This window comes from Rhinoraja longicauda, chromosome 4, assembly GCF_053455715.1.
Source record: "Rhinoraja longicauda isolate Sanriku21f chromosome 4, sRhiLon1.1, whole genome shotgun sequence".
In the NCBI taxonomy this organism is placed as follows: domain Eukaryota; kingdom Metazoa; phylum Chordata; class Chondrichthyes; order Rajiformes; family Arhynchobatidae; genus Rhinoraja; species Rhinoraja longicauda.
Window position 1 is genome coordinate 403,936 of NC_135956.1, and position 21,456 is coordinate 425,391.

The 21,456-nt window shown below is 48.6% G+C and overlaps 1 protein-coding gene across 1 annotated transcript in view; it reads left to right on the forward strand.

Moving 5' to 3' along the window:
• dscc1 (DNA replication and sister chromatid cohesion 1) overlaps nucleotides 1–18,959 on the forward strand; it is a 67,934-nt gene extending 48,975 nt beyond the window's left edge. Inside the window, exons 7-9 of the mRNA XM_078397118.1 lie at nucleotides 3,866–4,020; nucleotides 15,382–15,530; nucleotides 18,657–18,959. Coding sequence (XP_078253244.1) covers nucleotides 3,866–4,020; nucleotides 15,382–15,530; nucleotides 18,657–18,762 — 410 coding nt within the window. The 3' untranslated portion in view covers nucleotides 18,763–18,959. The remainder of the gene's footprint in view (nucleotides 1–3,865; nucleotides 4,021–15,381; nucleotides 15,531–18,656) is intronic.
• Nucleotides 18,960–21,456: the final 2,497 nt, after the last annotated feature.

Here is a 21,456-nt window from a genome sequence, read left to right on the forward strand (position 1 = left end):
TCTTTTGCAGGTTGATAGCGAGATGGACTCTGAGCCCAGCTTTTCCACGGGAGATGTAAGTATTTACACTCTCCTCCACAGCCGATCTCGCCTCCCCGATCCTTCTGTGAACATAACTGTCAACAATAAGTGTTTCTCTGCTAAACTTGACACGGGGGCGAAGGTGAACGTAATGTCAACAAAGCTGTTCCACCGGATAAGGAATAATGAGCTGCTGATTGCCGACCGCTCTGTTTTGCGTGCCTATGGGGGAGAGGAACTAACACCTGTGGGGAGGGCGACCTTCCACTGCGTGCTGCAGGAAGGTTCCCAGGACCTGTCTTTCTTCATTCTGGACAGTGACTGTGTGACGTTGCTTAGCAACCGGGCATGCCAGGATCTTGGGCTGGTGTCGTTTAACCATACGGTCCACAAGGTGCAACCTGTGATGGATCCACTATGTGAGTACCCAGACCTGTTTGACGACAAGCTGGGGAAGCTGCCGGTGGTGTACAAGATCGCGACAGACCCATCTGTGGAGCCCGTGATCCGTCCACCCCACAGGGTGTCTTTTGCCATGAAGGGCAAAGTGGAGAATATGCTCAAGGACATGGTCAACATGGGAGTGCTGGAGGCTGTCAGCGATCCAACCGTATGGGTCTCCACCATGGTCGCCACGTTGAAGAAAGGAAAAAATGAGATACGGGTGTGCATTAACCCCAAGGACTTAAATATGGCAATTAAACGGCCCCACTACCCCATGAGGACTGTCGAAGATGTTGCCGCCCAGGTGGGACAAGCTACTGTGTTCTCCGTCCTCGATGCAAGGAGCTCGTTTTGGCAGATACCCCTGGACAAACGCTCCACGGATCTGACCACGTTCAGCACGCCCTTCGGCAGGTTTAAGTTTTTACGGATGCCGTTCGGCATCAACTCTGCCAGCGAGGTATTTCAGCGTTCTATGGAACAACTATTTGCAGGTCTGCCCTGCGCGATTATTGTGGATGACATTCTGGTCTATGGGAGGGACGTGGCCGAACATGACCACAACCTCCGGCGGATTTTGGACCGTGCCCGGCAGATAAATTTGAAGCTCAATCGGTCAAAGTGCAAGTTCCGGGTGCCTGAGGTCACATACGTCGGACACATCTTCACAGCCCAAGGGTTAAAGCCAGACCCGCAAAAGACCAGCGCCATCTCTGAGCTGCCGGCCCCGACTGACGCTGTCAGTCTGCAGCGCTTCCTAGGCATGGTGAACTACCTGGGGAAGTTTATCCCCGACCTCAGCGAGTTGAGCGCACCCCTGAGACAACTCACAAAGAAGGACATTGCCTGGGCATGGTTCCCACACCACCAGCAGGCGTTCGACCTGCTGAAGACGAGGCTGGTCAGCACACCAACACTAAGGTTTTTTGATCTGCTGCTTCCAATCGTGGTCACCTGCGACGCCTCCCGATTTGGACTGGGTGCTGCCTGCCTGCAACTCCACGCTGACGACTCGCTGCAGCCTATCTCCTATGCCTCTAGGACAATGACGGCCACAGAGCAACGCTATGCTCAGATAGAGAAGGAGCTGCTGGCGGTGGTTTTCGCGTGTTCGAAGTTTAGAGACTTCTTATTCGGCACCAGGTTCACCATTGAAACGGATCACCAGCCACTGGTGACAATACTTAATAAACCGATACACTGCGCTCCTGCCAGACTACAGCGGATGATGCTGCAGCTACAGCGCTTTGACTTTAAGATCGTATATAAGAGGGGCACCGAGATGCATGTGGCTGATGCACTGTCCCGGGCCCCCCGGACCTCCTGCGACCAGCACCCCTTCGAGCAGTCGGACTTACAGGTACTGAACGTCAACTTCGTCCCTTCTCACCAGCTGAAATGCCTGGTTGAACACACCGCAAACGACCCCGACCTGCAGCAGCTTGCTGCTGTCATCAAGCGCGGGTGGCCCACCAAGCGGAATTCGTTGCCTGCCAGCGTCCACCCCTATTTTTTGGTCCGCGATGAGTTAGTCCTCCGGGATGGTATTATTATCAAAGGGCACAAGGTTGTCATCCCGGAATCACTGCGTGGCTTGTATTTTGATGCCGCCCACATGGGACATCCCGGTGCAGATGCCACCATCTCACATGCCCAGGACCAGTACTACTGGCCGGCCATGGCTAAATACATCCAAGCCCGAGTCGATTCCTGTCCGGACTGTCACTCGCTTGCCCCGCATCAGCAAAGACAGCCACTTTTGCAGCAGCCTGCACCTGAAATGCCCTGGACTTCTCTGGCTGCCGACATTTTCGACTGGCGTGGTAAGCAATACCTTGTGCTAGTAGACTCTTACTCGAATTGGTTCGAGGTGGACTTCCTCCCTGCCATCACCTCCGAGATGGTGATCAGCAAGCTTCGCCGCCACTTTGCCACGTTTGGTTCCCCTGTCCGGCTGCAGACAGACAACGGTCGCCAGTTCACCAGCGCTGAGTTTCGAGCGTTTGCCACAAAGTGGAACTTTAATCATTTCACTAGCAGCCCGGAGTACCCTCAAAGCAATGGTCTAGCGGAACGGGCGGTCCGGAGCGCTAAGCACCTGCTTGAACAAACCCGCCTCTCGAACGGGGATTTCTATCAGTGTCTCCTGAACCTTCGCAACATTTCTCGAGACATTTCCATGGGATCCCCTGCCCAGCGACTCATGTCCCGAGTTGTCCGCCCTCCGATGCCTATTGCCCAGCAGTCCCTGATGCCTAAAGTCCTGCAGCCTGCTGATGTCCAGAAACGTATTGCCCAAAAACACGAGATCCAGCGACGGTCGCATGATAAATCCTGCCGCCCTCTTTCTCCACTGATGCCGGGACAGGTCGTCCGTTTGCAGACGTCCACCGGCTATTCCCGACTTGCCACCGTCGTCGGGTTTGACACCGCGCCACGTTCCTACCTCGTGGATTTCGAAGGGACTGTCTACAGACGCAGCCGCCAGCACCTGTTGGCGGTTAACGAGCCCAAACCACCTCCTGCGGTTCCGTATACCCCTCCATCGCGTGTCGAGCCTTCCTCCACTAACGTACCCTCTGCTCCCTGCATGCCACGGTCGGTCCTTTTGCCTCGGGTAGCCCCCCCTGCTCCTCCCGGGCTTGCTCCCCAGGCTCTGTTGTCCCCTGCAAAATCTTCTCTCTCTCCAACTTCAACTCGTTCTACCCCTTCATTTTCGCCTGGCTCTCCTGTGTCTCTCCGTTCCCCCTGCAAGCTGGGTTCTCCACCCAGCTTCTCTCCTCCTGTTTCTGTTCTTGTCCCCCCTCCTACTCTTTCGGGCGGGGAGGGTGAAGGTGCTGTGCGCACTCGCTCGGGTCGGATTGTAAAACCTCCGGCTCGCTACGGAGAATATGTCTAGCTTTGCAGGTACTGTATAATAATCCTGCTACTGTAGTAACTTGTTTGAATTGTAAGGGGAAGGATGTAGATGGTTATGCATGCAACCTATACTGTAGCTACCTTATCACCACTAACCACGCCCCATCCTATTAGTACAACTGTAGTCTCCTCCCTCGGTTCCACCCTTTTAGGTCCCGGTACGTCTGAAGGCTGGATGCAGTCAGTGCTGGGACGTGTGTGCCATGTGCTATAATAAACTACCAGTAAAGGTTACAGTGTGTCAGAGAACACTCCTTTACAGTGATGTTTTGGGTTGTGACCCTTCTTCAGAGAGGCCCCACCTGAAATGTCACCTTTTCGTGTTCTCCAGAGATGCTGCCTGACCTGCAGAGTCTCCTCGAGAATGTCTGTTTCTCCTGATGAATAAACGCTTTTATTTCACCCATCTTCAGCTTTTGAGTGGCTGGCTGTATGTAAATCCTTTTTCACTTACCAAATTGGTCTGCTTGATTTTTACCAGGGGAAGTTTTTTATTCCTTGAGTGAGGATGAAGTCTGCAAATCTACAGCATTGATGCTGTTACAAAATGCTGTAAAGTTTAATCTGTCTGAGTTTGAGGAGGTTTGGCAACAGAGTGTGCCTGAGGGAATGTCAACAAGACTGGATCAACTCAAGGTAAACATTTCTTGAATATTTCCACTTCCTGTTCAATACTTCTTTTGCTGATGTTTACCTGTGTGGCCCTTTTTCATGTTGGGCAATTCAGTTTCATCCTGCCTGAAAAAAGGTCTCGACCCGAAACGTCGCCCATTCCTTCTCTCCAGAGATGCTGACTGTGCCGCTGAGTTACTCCAGCATTTTGTGTCGCCCATCCCCAGTTAAATATTTGCTCAAACATCACTTTAAATATACACCCCACCAGTTCAAGGATGAGAGAGAATACTGCTCCCATGATATTACTCATGGCATTTGGTAACTACTAGAGTAATCAGTGAATTCTTCATCCCTGGCTGAGTTTCTGTGCAGTAGAGGCTAAAAAAAAGTAATTCATTTTGCAGATGCTGACAATCTAAAACAAAGCAGAAAATGCAGGAAATATTCAGGAGAATAACAGTATCTTTGGAAAGAGAAATGGAGTTAATGGTGCAGATGTATGATCCTTCTTCAGAGTCTGAACCTTGCGCTATACTGCCTCAAATAACCAGGCCCAAATGAGCATGAGATAATTGCTATATTTAAGGTTTAAAAAAAAAAAAGTTAAAAATTATTGTCTCATTGCTCACTCAGTTGGTCTTTTTCATTCAATCACTAGCTAATATTGATTTGAATCGTTGAACTCTGTTTCTTTCTCCACAGATGATCCCGATCCTGCTGAGAATTTGTCGCTCTTTTTTGTGTTTATTTCAGATTTCTACCTGTTGTATTTTTTGTTTGCTTTTCACTTCCTTGGACCTTCTTTAAAGCAACCCTCGGTTACTTTAATCGGGTTTCTTATGCAGTTCGAAGATAGACACAAAATACTGGAGTGACTCCCTGAAGAAGGGTCTCGACCCGAAATGTCTGCCATTCCTTCTCTCCAGAGATGCTGCCTGTTCCCACTGAGTCACTCCAGAACTTTGTGTCTATCCTTGGTCTAAAGCAGCATCTGCAGTTCCCTCTACACATTGCTTCTGCAGTTCCCACCCTTTGTTCTCATCTATCTAGGATTGCCAACTATCTCACTCCCAAATACGGGACAAGGTGAGGTCACCGCCCCGCGCCCCACGTGACCTCACCCAGCCACGTGCTCCCGCTCCACCAATGGAGGCTGCCCAGGCCGGGAGTCGGGTTGCTACGTTAGGCGGCGCCCTGGCCTCCAGACCTGCACTGTCCGAACCTACACTGTCTGGAAGGTAGACAGCATCTGCCGTTTTTAACCAGCATCTGCAGTTTTTTTCCTACTATACTGTCCGGACCTGCAGCATCCTGGCCTGCAGCGCCTCCGGGCCTAATATGGGGCAGGGGTGGTCCCGTACGGGACAAACCAATTTAACCCAAAATACGGGATATCCCGGCTAATACAGTTGGCAACCCTACATCTATTCCATGAGCTTTTTTAAGCTGTCCCCATACCCTCTTCCTTCGTTTCTCTCAGCTCTTTGATAACATTGTTTCCTTTTATCAAGGAGGTTGCTTGAGGTATATTTATCACTATAAGAAACTGCCTTCCCGTCACTCAGCCTGCTAGTTTAAAGAACAGGTCTATCGATATGCCTAAATGCGCTATTTGTGTTGTTTGAAATAATAGCAGGCAGTACACGAGTTAGGCTTTCACATATCATTGAGATTACCATGGAAACCAACCTGTCAACTACTCTGCAGGAAATGGTTCCCATTGCTACTTTGAATCTTCTGAATCGATGTAACCGGGATTGTAATTTGTCACCAGTTGCTATGTGTCCTACGGTGTTAGTACTTGCTGTGTGTCCTATGGTGTTAGTACTTGCTATGTGTCCTACGGTGTTAGTACTTGCTGTGTGTCCTATGGTGTTAGTACTTGCTATGTGTCCTATGTTAGTACTTGCTATGTGTCCTATGGTGTTAGTACTTGCTATGTGTCCTATGGTGTTAGTACTTGCTATGTGTCCTACGGTGTTAGTACTTGCTGTGTGTCCTATGGTGTTAGTACTTGCTATGTGTCCTATGTTAGTACTTGCTATGTGTCCTATGTTAGTACTTGCTATGTGTCCTACGGTGTTAGTACTTGCTATGTGTCCTATGGTGTTGGTACTTGCTATGTGTCCTATGGTGTTAGTACTTGCTATGTGTCCTATGGTGTTAGTACTTGCTATGTGTCCTATGGTGTTAGTACTTGCTATGTGTCCTATGGTGTTAGTACTTGCTATGTGTCCTATGTTAGTACTTGCTATGTGTCCTATGTTAGTACTTGCTATGTGTCCTATGGTGTTAGTACTTGCTATGTGTCCTATGGTGTTAGTACTTGCTATGTGTCCTATGTTAGTACTTGCTATGTGTCCTATGGTGTTAGTACTTGCTATGTGTCCTATGGTGTTAGTACTTGCTATGTGTCCTATGGTGTTAATACTTGCTATGTGTCCTATGGTGTTAGTACTTGCTATGTGTCCTATGTTAGTACTTGCTATGTGTCCTATGGTGTTAGTACTTGCTATGTGTCCTATGTTAGTACTTGCTATGTGTCCTATGGTGTTAGTACTTGCTATGTGTCCTATGGTGTTAGTACTTGCTATGTGTCCTACGGTGTTAGTACTTGCTATGTGTCCTACGGTGTTAGTGCTTGCTATGTGTCCTATGGTGTTAGTACTTGCTATGTGTCCTACGGTGTTAGTACTTGCTATGAATAATAAACGGTCAGAAAATTGTCTCTGTTGTGCTGTACTGGCAGGAAAGATATCTTTGGGAGAACAGAGGAAAGGGAAAGGCCAATCAGCCCCTCTAGTCTGCTCTGCCATTCAGTAGATCATGGATGTTGCAATCTTGCCTGATGCTGCTTACCTTCTCTGTTTAAGAATAAGGGGTAGGTCATTTGGGACTGAGATGAGGAAAAACTTCTTCACCCAGAGAGTTGTGAATCTGTGGAATTATCTGCCATAGAAGGCAGTGGAGACCAATTCACTGGATGTTTTCAAGAGGGAATTAGATTTAGCTCTTAGGGCTAATGGAATCAAGGGATATGGGGAGAAAGCAGGAACTGGGTACTGATTTTGGATGATCAGCCATGATCATATTGAATGGCAGTGCTGGCTCGAACGACTGAATGGCCTACTCCAGCACCTATTTTTCAATGTTTATGTTTCCATAGCTTCCCGATTACCCCCATGGTTCTGTGTCTCCATCGTTGCCTTGATTCAGTGACTACCTGCACATTTCTCTGCTTAGAGAATTCCAGAGATTCATTCGCCTCCGAGAGAAGGAATCCCTCTTTATTTCTGTCTTAAATAGATGACCCTTTATTCTCAATCCTGCCTGTTACTTCTGTTACCAATGAAAATATCTTCTCAATATCTACTCTGTCAATCATTTGCAATTTCACCGATTATGGACTCAATCTGCTCATATCCTTTATCTCGGGAATCAACCTCGTGAAACTTTACTGCAAGCTTTCAAAATGTGTATAGTCTTCCAAATCTAGGTGGAGGCAAGTGGGATCAAGTGAATTCCTTGAGTATAGAAGTTGTAGGAATACACTTAAGACAAAATCAGAAGGGGGCCAAAGAGACACATGAGATGGCTTTGGTAGATAAGGAAAAGGGGAATCCAAACCGATTCTATAAGTATTTTAAGGACAAAAGAGTAACTGGGGTGAGAGTGGGGCCCCTCAAAAGATCATCAAGGTTGTCTACATGTGGAGCCACAGAAGATGAGAGGTGTTTAGTGAATATTTCTCAGCTGTATTTACCATAGAGAAAAACATGAATGCTAGGGAATTTGGGGAAGTTAATAGTGATGAACAAAAAATGCTGGAGTAACTCAATGGGATAGGCAGCATATCTGGATAGAAGGAATGGGTGACGTTTCTGGTCCCCTTTGATGTCTTGTTTTCACACCTTACCCTTCCATATCTCTGTTTCTCCCTCTCCCCTGACTCAATCTGAAGAAAGGTCTCGACCTGAAATGTCACCCATTTCTTCTCTCCGGAGGTGCTGCTTGTCTCATTAAGTTACTCCAGCATTTTGCATTTATCTTCAGTGTAAACCAGCATCTGCAATTCCTTCCTAAACCAGTTAATAGTGATGATGGAAGAGAGCCCACATTTTGGAAAAGGAATCTAGAGGTCTTAAAATGCACGATGTTAGATAAATTCCTGGGACCTGATCAAGTGTATCTTTGGATGTTGTGGAAAGGTAGAAAAGAAATTGTGGGTCCACCGGCAGAGATCTTTGTATCATCAAAAGCCATGGATGAAATGCCAGAAGCCTCAAGTGGATAATTCGCCACTATTATAGAAAGGCTGCAGGGAAATCCCCGGGACTTGCAAATCAGTCAGTTTACATCCGTGGTGGGTAAGGTATGGGAGGGGATTCTGAGAGACAGCATCTAAGTGCATTTGGGAAGGCAAGGACTGGTTAGGGATAGTCAACATGGCTTTTTGAATGGGAAATTGTGTCTTACAAATTTGATTGAGCTTCTTAAAGAGTTGACCAGGAAGACTGAGGTTAGTGCTGTAGTTATTGTCCACATAGAATTCAGCTAGGCCTTTGACAAAGTACCATATGGCAGGCTGGTCAGGAAGATTAGATCACATGGGACTATGGGCAAGCGAGCCAGTGGGATACAAAATTAGCTTGAAGGTTGGAGATGGGGGTTGGTAGTAGAGGGATGATTTTCAGACTGGAGGCCTCAGACAAATGGTGTGCGAGAGGGTTCAGTGCTGAGTCCACTGTTAACGATTTGCATGTGAATATGTGCAGCATGGTTAGTAAGCTTGTGGATGGCACTAACATTGGTGGTATAATGGCCAGTGAAGAACTTTTCTGAGTTTACTGTGGGATCTTGATCAAATGGGTCAATGGGCTGAAGAATGGTAGATGGAGCTTATTTCTGGTGAATGCGAGTTGGTGCATTTTAGTAGGGCAACCCAGGGTAGGAGTTGGAGTAAATGGTGGAGCTGTGAGGAGTAGAATAGAGAGACCATGGGGTGCAGGTACATAGTTCCATTAAGATGGCAGCAGGGGTGGACGGGATGTTGAATGTGTTTGGCATGCTTGGCTTCATCAGTCAGGGTATTGCGTGCAGGAAATGAGACGGTATGTAACAGCAGCACAAGAGGTTGTGACCCTGGAAAAAGTGCAACAAAAATTTGCAAGGATGTAGCTGGGTCCAGAGCAAGTCGTGTTGCAAGGAGAGGATGGATAGTCTAGTTCTTTTTTTCCAATGAGCTTAGGTGCACATTAACGCTGCCCTACACACACTAGGGACAATTTACACTTAAACCGGAGCGACAAACCTGCGTCGTTGGAGTGTGGGAGGAAACTCGCATAGTCACGGGGAGAACGTACAAACTTCGTACAGTCAGCAGTCGTAATCAGGATTGAACCCGGGTCTCCGGTGTTGCAAGCGCTGTAAGGCAGCAACTCTACCGTGCATGCATATACAATCACGAGGGGCAGAGATAAGACAAATCATAACAGTCATTTCCCATGGGTAGGGGAGTCTAAAACTATAGGTCATTGGTTAAGGTGCAAGGGGAAGGATTTAAAAAGGAGTTGATAGGCAAAGAGTGATGTATGCATGGACTGTGCTGCCAGAGGAAGTGTAGTGTGTACAATTATGACCGGTTCAAAGATACTTAGATAGGTATTTGGATATAAAGGTGTGGAGGAATATAATAATAATAATAATAATGCATTACATTTATATAGCGCTTTTCATATACTCAAAGATGCTTTACAGGGATTTAAAGAACATAGGGAAGTGAATAAATAGATAAATAAGTAAACGAACAGAGAAAGGAGACAGAAGGTGAGGTGACCTTCAGTGGTTGAAGGCAGTACTGAACAGGTGAGACTTCAGTGATGTTTTGAATGTGGTGAGTGAGGAGGAGTCTCTGACGGTTTGGGGTAGTGAGTTCCATAGGGTGGGAACAGCGATGGAGAAAGCCCTGTCCCCCCAGGATCTGAGTTTGGTCCGGATGTGGGGGGATAGGAGATTGGCAGCAGCAGAGCGGAGGGTGCAGGTGGGAGTGTGCCTGTGGAGGAGGTCGGTCAGGTAGGATGGGGCCAGGTTATGGAGGGCTTTGTAGGTCATGAGGAGGATTTTGTACTGGATTCTCTGGGGGATGGGGAGCCAGTGGAGTTTGTAAAGGACGGGGGTGATATGGTCACGGATCGGGGTGTGGGTGAGTAGACGGGCAGCGGAGTTTTGAATGTATTGAAGTTTACTGATGATTTTTGAGGGTGACTGTTGCAGTAGTCCAGACGGGAGGTGATGAAGGCGTGGATGAGGGTTTCTGCAGCTGTGGAGGAGAGGGATGGACGGAGACGGGCAATGTTTTTGAGGTGGAAGAAGGCTGTCTTTGTGATGTGTTTGTCGAAGGAGAGGGTTTGATCAAAGATGATTCCAAGATTCCGGATGTGAGGGGAGGTGGATACTGGGAGACCATCAATATTGAGGATGAAGTTTTGGGTGGATTTGGTGAGCGTTTTTGGACCAATGATGATGATTTCAGATTTGTTGCAGTTGAGTTTGAGGAAATTTTATTTCAGTGATGCAGTTTGTCAGTGTAGAGTGTGTGGTGGTGGAGATTGACTTGGTGGAGATGAGGAGCTGGATATCATCGGCGAAGCAGTGGAAGTTGAGACCATGACGGCGGATTAATTGACCAAGGGGGAACAGGTAGAGGATGAAGAGGAGGGGGCCAAGGACTGAGCCTTGGGGGACACCTTGGGGGAGGGGAGCGGTGGGGGATTTACAGTTGTTAATGGAGATGAACTGGTGCCTGTCAGAGAGGTAAGATTTGAACCAGGATAGGGCTGTGCCGGTGATGTTAAAGGAGGTTTCAAGTCGGGTGAGGAGAATGGAGTGATTTATGGTGTCAAAGGCGGCGCTGAGGTCAAGTAGGATGAGGATGTTGAGGTTGCCAGCGTCGGAGGAGAGGAAAAGGTCGTTTGTGATTTTGAGGAGCGCAGTTTCAGTACAGTGGTTGGAGCGGAATCCGGATTGGAAAGTTTCATACAGGTTATTGGTAGGGAGGTGGTATTTGAGTTGGGAAGCTACAGCACGTTCCAAAACTTTGGACAGAAAGGGTAGGTTGGAGATTGGTCTGAAGTTGTTCGGGGTGTCAGGGTTGAGACCAGGTTTTTTCAGAATGGGGGTGACAGCAGCGATTTTGAGGGATGGCGGGACGATGCCAGTGGACAGGGAGGAGTTTATTGTTGCAGTGATAAGTGGAGAGAGAGCAGGAAGGCAGGCCTTGACAAAGCTGGAGGGGATGGGGTCCAGAGAGCAGGTGGCAGTTTTTATTCCTGTGAAGAGGTCAGAGAGGTCGGTGGTGGAGACTGGGGAGAACTGAGGCAGGGGTTGACAGGATAAGGGGGGGCAGGTGGTTTGAGGGGGAGCAGGTGCGTTGGTGGTTAAGGTGCTGTAGATACTGTCTATTTTGCTTTGGAAGAATGAAAGGAAAGTGGTGCATTTGTCAACTGTGAATGATTGGGAGATGGTGTCCAGGGGGCTGAGGAGTTTGTTTATTGTAGAGAAGAGTGTTTTGGGGTTTCCGGAGCCAGAGTGAATTATTTGAGAGTAGTAGGTGGAGTGGGCACGGGAGAGGGCATCTTTGTAGTGCTGCAGGTGGTCTTTGTAGGCTTGGGAGTGAATTGTGAGACCTGTTTTGTTGCGGAGACTTTCAAGTTGGCGGGCATGAGTTTTCTCCTGCGGTGTTCAGGGGTAAACCAGGGAGCAGAGTGGGTGAAGGAAACTGTTTTGGTTTTTATAGGTGCAAGCTGGTCGAGGCAGGAGGAGAGAGTGTGGTTGTAGTAGTCAGTGAGGTCAGAGGGGCTGTGGAGGTCAACGAAGGGAGAGGCGGACATTATTTCAGAGAGGGAGGATGAGAGCAAGGTTGGTGAAAGAGTTCAGCTTACGGAAGTTGATTTTGCGTTTTTGCCTTGGAGCTGGGGTGGGAATGTTGACAGACATGGTGATGGCTAAGTGATCAGAGAGGGTGGGGTCGGAGCCAGAGAGGTGATGTAGATTTAGTCCAGTGGAGCAGACAAGGTCCAGAATGTGCCCACGGTTATGGGTGGGAAAATTGACGTGTTGAGTGAGGTTAAAGCAGTTGAGTATTTCAGTGAAGTCAGCGGTTATTGTGGAGTCAAGTGCTTGCAAGTGCGACTAGCTTGGTTAGGTAACTTGGTCGGCACTATCCAGATGGACCAAAAAGTATTTTTCCTTGCTTTATAGCTCTGTGACGCTACATTTTACTCCGTGCTCAAATGATTTTTTTTTTCGTTTTTGAAGCTCTTTTTCTCAGACTATGTAATCAATGAGATTTTAGCATAAGTCAAGAATTTGAAACTCTGCTAAGTGAAACAATATGTAAATAAAAATAATTGCACAAATTTTTAAAAGGTGTTTTCTGTTTTAAACCACATTTGTGTTTAATTTCTTCTGTTCCTAAAAGGCATTGAGTTTTTGTTTTATGGGGATATCGAGCCGTGAAACAACGAGTGAAAATGGGAATTTATAGAAAGGCTAGATTCACATACTAAGTGTGTTGAGTCTAGTGTGTTGCTATCTCCATGGTTTAATTAAGCTTTTAGCAGTGACCCCGAGTTAAACTTTTATAAATGTCAGTAGATATGTATCATCCAATCAGACCTCCCAACTCTTCCGAATTTGGCGGAAAGTTTCCGCTTTCTTATTTCATTTCCGCCATTCCGATTTCACCTCACATTTTTCCGCGAAACACATGCCTCGCTGCGCCCCACCGCTCGCCTGGCCTCGCCCGCCGCTTGCGCGGCCTCGCCGCTGGTCTTGCACCGCCTCTCCGCTTGTCTCGCCCCACTGCTGGCCCGGCTTTGCCGCTGGTCTCCCCGCAACACCGCTGGTCTCGCCCCGCCTCGCCGCTGGTCTCGCCCCGCCTCGCCGCTGGTCTCCCCCCGCCTCGCCGCTGTACTCGCCCCGCCTCGCCGCTGTACTCGCCCCGCCTCGCCGCTGGTCTCCCCCCGCCTCGCCGCTGTACTCGCCCCGCCTCGCCGCTGTACTCGCCCCGCCTCGCCGCTGTACTCGCCCCGCCTCGCCGCTGTACTCGCCCCGCCTCGCCGCTGTACTCGCCCCGCCTCGCCGCTGGTCTCGCCCCGCCTCGCCGCTGTACTCGCCCCGCCTCGCCGCTGGTCTCGCCCCGCCTCGACGCTGTACTCGCCCCGCCTCGCCGTTGTACTCGCCCCGCCTCGCCGCTGTACTCGCCCCGCCTCGCCGCTGGTCTCGCCCCGCCTCGACGCTGTACTCGCCCCGCCTCGCCGTTGTACTCGCCCCGCCTCGCCGCTGTACTCGCCCCGCCTCGCCGCTGGTCTCCCCCCGCCTCGCCGCTGGTCTCCCCCTGCCTCGCTGCTGGTCTCCCCCCTGCCTCGCTGCTGGTCTCCCCCCTCCTCGCCGCTGGTCTCCCCCCCGCCTCGCCGCTGGTCTCCCCCCGCCTCGCCGCTGGTCTCCCCCCGCCTCGCCGCTGGTCTCCCCCCCGCCTCGCCGCTGGTCTCCCCCCGCCTCGCCGCTGGTCTCCCCCCGCCTCGCCGCTGGTCTCCCCCCGCCTCGCCGCTGGTCTCCCCCCGCCTCGCCGCTGGTCTCGCCCCCGCCTCGCCGCTGGTCTCCCCCCGCCACGCCGCTGGTCTCGCCCCCGCCTCGCCGCTGGTCTCGCCCCCGCCTCGCCGCTGGTCTCGCCCCCGCCTCGCCGCTGGTCTCGCCCCCGCCTCGCCGCTGGTCTCGCCCCCGCCTCGCCGCTGGTCTCGCCCCCGCCTCGCCGCTGGTCTCGCCCCCGCCTCGACGCTGTACTCGCCCCGCCTCGCCGCTGGTCTCGCCCCGCCTGGCCGCTGTACTCGCCCCGCCTCGCCGCTGTACTCGCCCCGCCTCGCCGCTGTACTCGCCCCGCCTCGCCGCTGTACTCGCCCCGCCTCGCCGCTGGTCTCGCCCCCGCCTCGCCGCTGGTCTCGCCCCCGCCTCGCCGCTGTACTCGCCCCGCCTCGCCGCTGTACTCGCCCCGCCTCGCCGCTGTACTCGCCCCGCCTCGCCGCTGTACTCGCCCCGCCTCGCCGCTGGTCTCGCCCCCGCCTCGCCGCTGTACTCGCCCCGCCTCGCCGCTGTACTCGCCCCGCCTCGCCGCTGTACTCGCCCCGCCTCGCCGCTGGTCTCGCCCCCGCCTCGCCGCTGGTCTCGCCCCCGCCTCGCCGCTGGTCTCGCCCCCGCCTCGCCGCTGGTCTCGCCCCCGCCTCGCCGCTGGTCTCGCCCCCGCCTCGCCGCTGGTCTCGCCCCCGCCTCGCCGCTGTACTCGCCCCGCCTCGCCTCGCCGCTGTACTGTGGTGGGGGGAGGTTGGGAGGGCAGTAGGGGAGGCGTAGAGTTAGGGGGGGCATGGACCGTTGTGATTTGCTGTTGAAGACCATTTGCTGATTTGCTGTTGGAGCAAGTATGTCTTCAATTAAATTAGATATGTGCAGTTTTTTAAATTAAAATCTTTCTTCATAACTTAGTCATAATTTTATGACCATTGTTCTTTTATTCAATACCAAGAGAATTGGGATGTGAACGGAAAAAGCAAAATAGAAAAAACAAAACAATTTTTTCTTTAGTCGGTGAAACCAAGCGCAAGCTCGGCGATCGCTTCGCTGAACACCTGCGCTCGGTCCGCATTAACAAAACTGATCTCCCGGTGGCCGAGCACTTTACCTCCCCCTCCCATTCCCAGTCTGACCTTTCTGTCATGGGCCTCCTCCAGTGCCATAGTGAGGCCCGCCGGAAGTTGGAGGAGCAGCACCTCATATTTCGCCTGGGCAGTTTGCAGCCCGGTGGTATGAACGTCGACTTCTCCAACTTTAGATAGTTCCTCTGTCCCGCTCTTCCCCTCCTCCTTCCCAGATCTCCCACTGTCTTCCTGTCTCCACCTATATCCTTCCTTTGTCCCGCCCCCTGACATCAGTCTGAAGAAGGGTCTCGACCCGAAACGTCACCCATTCCTTCTCTCCCGAGATGCTGCCTGACCTGCTGAGTTACTCCAGCATTTTGTGAATAAATCGATTTGTACCAGCATCTGCAGTTATTTTCTTATACAATTTTTTCTTTGTTGTAAAATATATTTCTGTTCAATAACCTTTATAATAGCAGAATATACTCATGATAGGCCTGACATTGTACATGTAGTTCAAGAACTACAGACTGTTGGAAATAATAGTCGTTTTTCCCACATGAATGTAGCGCAATGTGTACGCGCATTTGGCGTGCATACTTTTTTTTCCTGAAAAGATGCATTACGCGCCATATGAGAGGTCTGTCCAATTGCAAATGAATGTGCTATTAAAATTCATGTTTTTTATGTACAGGGTGTTGCTCTTGTGGACAGAAATTCAAGACCACAAGTAATTTTTCAATTAAATGTGGAGGATCTGTCAGAGAACACACAGGATCGTTTTAACAGCCTCTTTAACATCAGGGACAAGTGGACAGAAGATGATATTGCTCCATATATCCAGTGAGTATTTTTGATATTGCTTTAGTATTGTTTGCTGCTGTTTTCAATGCTAATCACTGAATCCTGAATTATTGCAAATGCTGCAGCGAGATATTTGAATTCCGTAACAGCAGATAGATAGGCAAAGTGAGTGGCCAAAGTTTGACAAATGGCAAAAGGAATCAAAAGGCAGACTATAATCTAAATAGAAAGAGTTTGCAAACAAGTGGAGTACAGCCCGAGCCTAAGGCGAGTCGCAGCCGCTCCCGCAGCCTCCGAAGACGGCCGGCTCCGCCGATGATAAGTCCAATCCGGGGCGTGCGAACAAGCTGCCGCTGTTGCTGCACGTCGGGGCGGTCTTGGCTCTCGACATTGAAGCCCCCGCCCAGCAGAGAAAAATCCCGCGGCATATTTTAGGCCGCGCCGGACGGTGAAATGTCCGCGGCGGGCCGACCCAAGCCCCGTGATCCGGGGCAGGCGAACACGCTGCCGCTGCCGGAGCTCCCGATGTCGGCATCCACGCGGCCCGAGCCTAAGGCGAGTCGCAGCTGCTCCCGCAGCCTCTGAGGACGGCCGGCTCCGGTGATGGTAAGTCCGATCCGCGGGCTCTGCGAACCAGAGCCCTGGGGGCCGCCAGCTCCAGGAGTTGGGCCGATGGTAGGCCGCAGCAGGAACGGAGACAACACCCAGAAAACAAAGGTCGGGTCTCCGTTCGGAAGGGACACATATTTACAATTTTACAGTTCCCCCCCCCTCCCCCCCACATACACACATAGTACACAAACACAAAAACACGACATCACAACTACAATTAAGACAAAAAAACAACAAAAACACAAAGACAAATGGACCGCAGGTAAGCCGCAGCTGCTATGGCAGCGCCGCCATTCCCACCATCCTCTCCACATCCACTCTATCTAGGCTTTTCATTATTCGGTATTCATTTACCTGCAGTAAAGGGTAAGAACACATCTCCGCGATGATAACAATTGCCTGTGATTCAGAACTAAACATGCCTTCAGCCAAGCTATCCCAGTATCACTGCAGTACTGAGGGGCCCTGGCGAATTCTCCAAGTTACTTCCGACAAAGAAGTGGCTGCAGAGATGCATGATGCATATAATGTTCTTTCAAAATGTCTTAATTTCTGGAACAATCCAGCAGATTCAAAGATAGCAAACGTATAACATCAAGAACTGTTGATCATTTAACCTGATATCAGCTGATGGTGAATCGTTGCAATCCATTAATAAAAGCCTGGTAACGCGGCACTTCATGCTATGATCAGGCAGGGGTCAACATGGTCTTGTAAAATTAAAATCACTTGTCAAGTTTTGTCGATGTGGCCAGCGTAATGCATGGCAATATTTGATAAAGTAACAAATGAAAGGTTGTCTCATAAAATGAGGGCTCCATAGAAGCATGGAAAGGACTGCACATGATCGTGAATGCCCAAGAGCTCTTTATGCAGATTGGTTGCAGTGACTAATGGCGTATGAAAGGAATCAGCACTAAGCTTTTGGTTACTTGCATGAAAAAACAGCAGTGTAACATTAAGGTTTGCTGATTGTATAAAGTTAGGTGGTAAAATGAACAGAGGATGGCACGGTTTGTAAAAGAAATGGATAGGTTAAGATAGAGGACAAGAAGTTGGAAGATTGATTAAAATGGAGGACTATTCATTTTTGTGGGAAGAATTAAAAAATGGTGAGAAGTTAATGTAATGCATGGGGGGTGGGGAGGTATCAGTCTGTAGGCTCATGAAATGCAGAAAGTCACCAAGAAGGTGGAGTAGCATCAAGCTTATCTGACTGGACGAGCAAGGTAGAGGCAGGCGCTTGAAACCTACCATGAGAACTGGAGAGTTCAAACATTGTAAATTTCAAATAAAATGTGAGTTTCAGTACTGCTGGTGTTGTGTAGAAACCTTTCTAGTGCTCTAATGTTGTGCAGGTAGAGAAATCGGATTCCCCCTACGGTCCCCACAATCAAAATGTGGATTATAGAAATGACGGAGACCTTAAACGTGGAAAGAATCAGATTTTCCCTGTTGGACAAACAGGAATTATTCATTGGAATATGGTCTCCTTTTATTGATTACTTAAAGGGTCAGAATGGTTCAGCACAGGAACCTGACTAGCACTCGGACTAAAGAATGGATGAAATGCTATACTTTGAAATGTACGTATATATCTCGAATGAAGTTTTTGTTATTTTAATAAATTTTTCCATTCTTCTTTAACTAACTTTTTCCTTATCTTTATAATTTGTTTTTGTTTTTGTTTTTATTTTGCTTCTCTCTCTTTTCTTTCTTTACTTCATCTATTTCTTTAGTTCTATCTAGTTTAAAAAAAAAAAGGGGGCAAAAGGTATTGGAGACAATATAATAATAATTGACAATATTATCAATTTAAAAATGTATGACTGTAAAGATGTACCTATCTCCAATAAAAAATTTATCTCAGAAAAAAAAAGAAATCGGATTCCCTTGTTCCTGCTGACCCTGCTTGTGATCCTGTCCGCACGGTTGACTCTCAACCATAATTGGGCATGAACAACAAATATTGCTTTGTCACTGAGATCCACCCCCCTGAAATGAGTGTAACTACAAGAATCAATTAAAAAGATTATTTTTTACAAATGGTGTGTTGCCTTTAAGGGTGGCATGGTGGTGTAGCTGGTAGAGATGCTGCCTCACAGCACCAGAGAACCGGGTTCAATCCTGACCTCGGGTGTTGTCTATGGGTGTTGTCTCGGGTGTTGTTTGCTTCTTGTCCCTATGGCTGGGTGGTCTAGTTTCCTGCCACACCCCACAGATGTGTGGGATTTGTAGGTTGCTTGGCCTCTAAAATTGCCCCTAAGGTATAGGGAATGAATGAGAAAATGAGATAACATAGAACTACTATGATCAGCTAATCAATGGTCGGTGTGGACTCGGTAGGCTGAAGGGCCTGTTTCAATGCTGTGTCTAAATAGCTGAATCATGCAATAAAACTTGTTCCGTGTTTCTTTCCCTCCCTCAAAAGCAAATTCAAATCCACTTTAAATTTTAAGTGTAGAGTTTACTTTGCACCATTTCATATCTTTGGAGACTGTATTTCAATTTTTTTTAAACAAATGTTTTTTGCTCTATTTCTCTTTTCATTAGGGATTTATGTGGAGAAAAACAAGCCATTGGGTCCCTACTGACCAAATGTGCTCGTTCATCTATGCAGAACGGAGTGAAAGTATTCAGCTCTAGACGGCCAGTATGATGAAATATAACATTTATAAAAACCATCCGGAAGATGTACGTGAAATGCGACATGCTTGTGTTCTTCTCCCTCCCTCCATCCTCCGTAGAAGTGACATTTTAACATGCATTATTCCTTAAAGTTGTTTATTTTGCCAGAATATACAAGAGACAGAATGTGTTATTTTATTTGTTGACAAAAATAAAAGTTACATTGCTATTAATTATGTCCAGAGCAGACAGATACTTTGAACTTTTGTCCTAGATTGACAAAAAAACTGTTTAAATGATAACAATTCTTTCTTTATTATTTCTAAATTCTTTCTTTCTTGTACTTTTGTGTCTACACATTTATGCAGATTTGTATATTTGACAGTGATTCTTTGAAATCATTGTTTGACACCAACTGATCATGGATATTGCCTGTTTGTGTTGTTGTAAATGGCAATATGAAAATATAGAGATTTGCTTTGGAAACTGACAGCAATCTCCTAAGCAGGCAGCAGCTACATCTGGAGACACAAGCAACTACAGATGATTATCACTTTGCAGCCTTCCATTTGAATGGAGACGTGCACTTTTAAATGCTGGTCAAATATCAACAAGATATTTCAATAATAAAACTCACAACATTTGGGTAGTTGTTTAAATTTACAACTTGCCGGTTTCAGACATCTTGAGGGTAAATAATAGCTTACTCCCAGCTCTGTGATTAAATTTTACATGTATCCTCCCTACTAATACCCCTTTCTGAACACTCTGGCTGAATTTCTGCCTGGAACCTACTTCCTGGCTGTCTTTGTAATCTTTGATCAGAATCCAGCCTGTAACTCTTGCCTGATTATTTCTGTTGTTCAATATAAATATAAAAAGCTCTTAACAACCTGTCTGTTACTTGCTCCTGGACATAATCTTTTGATATCTAGGACCAGAACAATATTTTTGCTGTCATTCACATGCAGCAACTCATGCTTTACACCAGCAGTAAGATTTTGCTAATATTGGATTAATTATGAAAATGCTTGAACGAGAAAACAGCGAGACATTAAAATGAACCTGCCATGCATTTAAAATTAAAAAAAATCACTATCTGGAAATGCGTCAAGAAATGTAAGTTGAAAAAGCAAAAATAGACTAATGTTATTATACATTTTATTTAACTCTCCCACCATCCCATAGAAATTTCATAAAAGTAACTTTTATTATATACTAGACCAAGTCGACCCGTTGGGTCCATTCCTCATAGAGGGGGAACAGGGAAGGGAAGAGGGTGTGACTGAGTGAGCCCTGGACCCAAAGCCGCTCCTGTATTGGTGGAGCACCCTTAATTCCCCCACTCAATCCCCCTTATCCCACCTCCTCCCCCCACTGACCCACTCCATCCCCCTACCCCACCCCCACTTGCCCCTCCCCTGCCCCCATTCCCCCAGCCCTGCCTCCATTCCCACCCCCATTCCCCCCTCCCCTCGCCCCCACCTCCCTCCACTCTCCCCACCCCCTTCCCCCCACCCCCACTCTCTCCCCCACCCCCACTCTCTCCCCCACCCCCACTCTCTCTTCCCCCACCCCCACTGTTCCCTTCCCACCCCCACTCTCTCCTCCCCCTACCCCCACTCTCCCCTCCACTCACACGGCCGCCACGCCCACTCCCCTCCATGGAGCCTTTGGCGGCGAAAGCCACTTACCAATGCTCGTGCTTGCAGCGCTGACTGCCGTCGTGTGAGTCTCCCCCGGGGCCTGGCGAGGGGAGAGGGAACCACTGAGCCCGCGCGGGCGGTCCTGCTGGCAGCAGCCATCTTGTTTTGGCGAGTGAGGAGCAAATGAAGTCGAACGTGGCCCATTGTGACGTCATATGCTGAGGACTTTCAAGAAATGGGTTAGAAAGGACATTTTTAAACTTTAAAATCTCTAGCTTTAAAAATGTAGCTTCAATTTGAATGAGAGTTGATACATATTATGCCCAGGATAATGGCGAGTAACGTGGGCCAAACATTGTGGTGCTATTGGGTACCGTTTGGGCTGTCCGAAGCACACATACACACAGAGAGTTTTAATAATAGATAGATAGATAGATAGATAGATAGATTGTGAATATTTAAGTAATGATTTGTGAATTCTGCAAATAGCAAATCTCTGAAACCTAAATGGCTCAATGTGAAGGTCTGTCTGTTGGTATATTTCAAACCATACCTCTGATGCAAACTACCGGTGGAAAAAACCCCCATTCACCACGAGCCTCTGTCTCGCACGACTAAGCCAGTTTTGGATCCTGTTTCCCAACACCGTGCAGATCCCTAGCCTTAACCTTCTGGACCAGCCTATCATCTGGGTACTGGTCAACTGCCTTACTGAAGTCCATGCCTTCATTAGTTTTCTTAGTGCCTCAAAACTATCGGTCAGATTTGCAAGACATGATTCCCCTGCACAAAGCCATGCTGACTCTTCATAAGTCCCGGCCTTTCTAAGTGAACATAAATCCGATACCTCAATGCCTTCTCCAACAACTTCCCTCCCCCTGATGTAAAGCTTGCTGGCTGAAGTTTCCTGACTCTCATCCTTCCTAACCTTTTTGAATAAGGGGCAAATAATAGTTTAATGTCCAGCAGAACCCCAGCAATGTTTTCCCTTGGTTTGGGAGATTTCCTCCTTGCATATAACCATATAACCATATAACAATTACAGCACGGAAACAGGCCCGTTCGGCCCTACCAGTCCA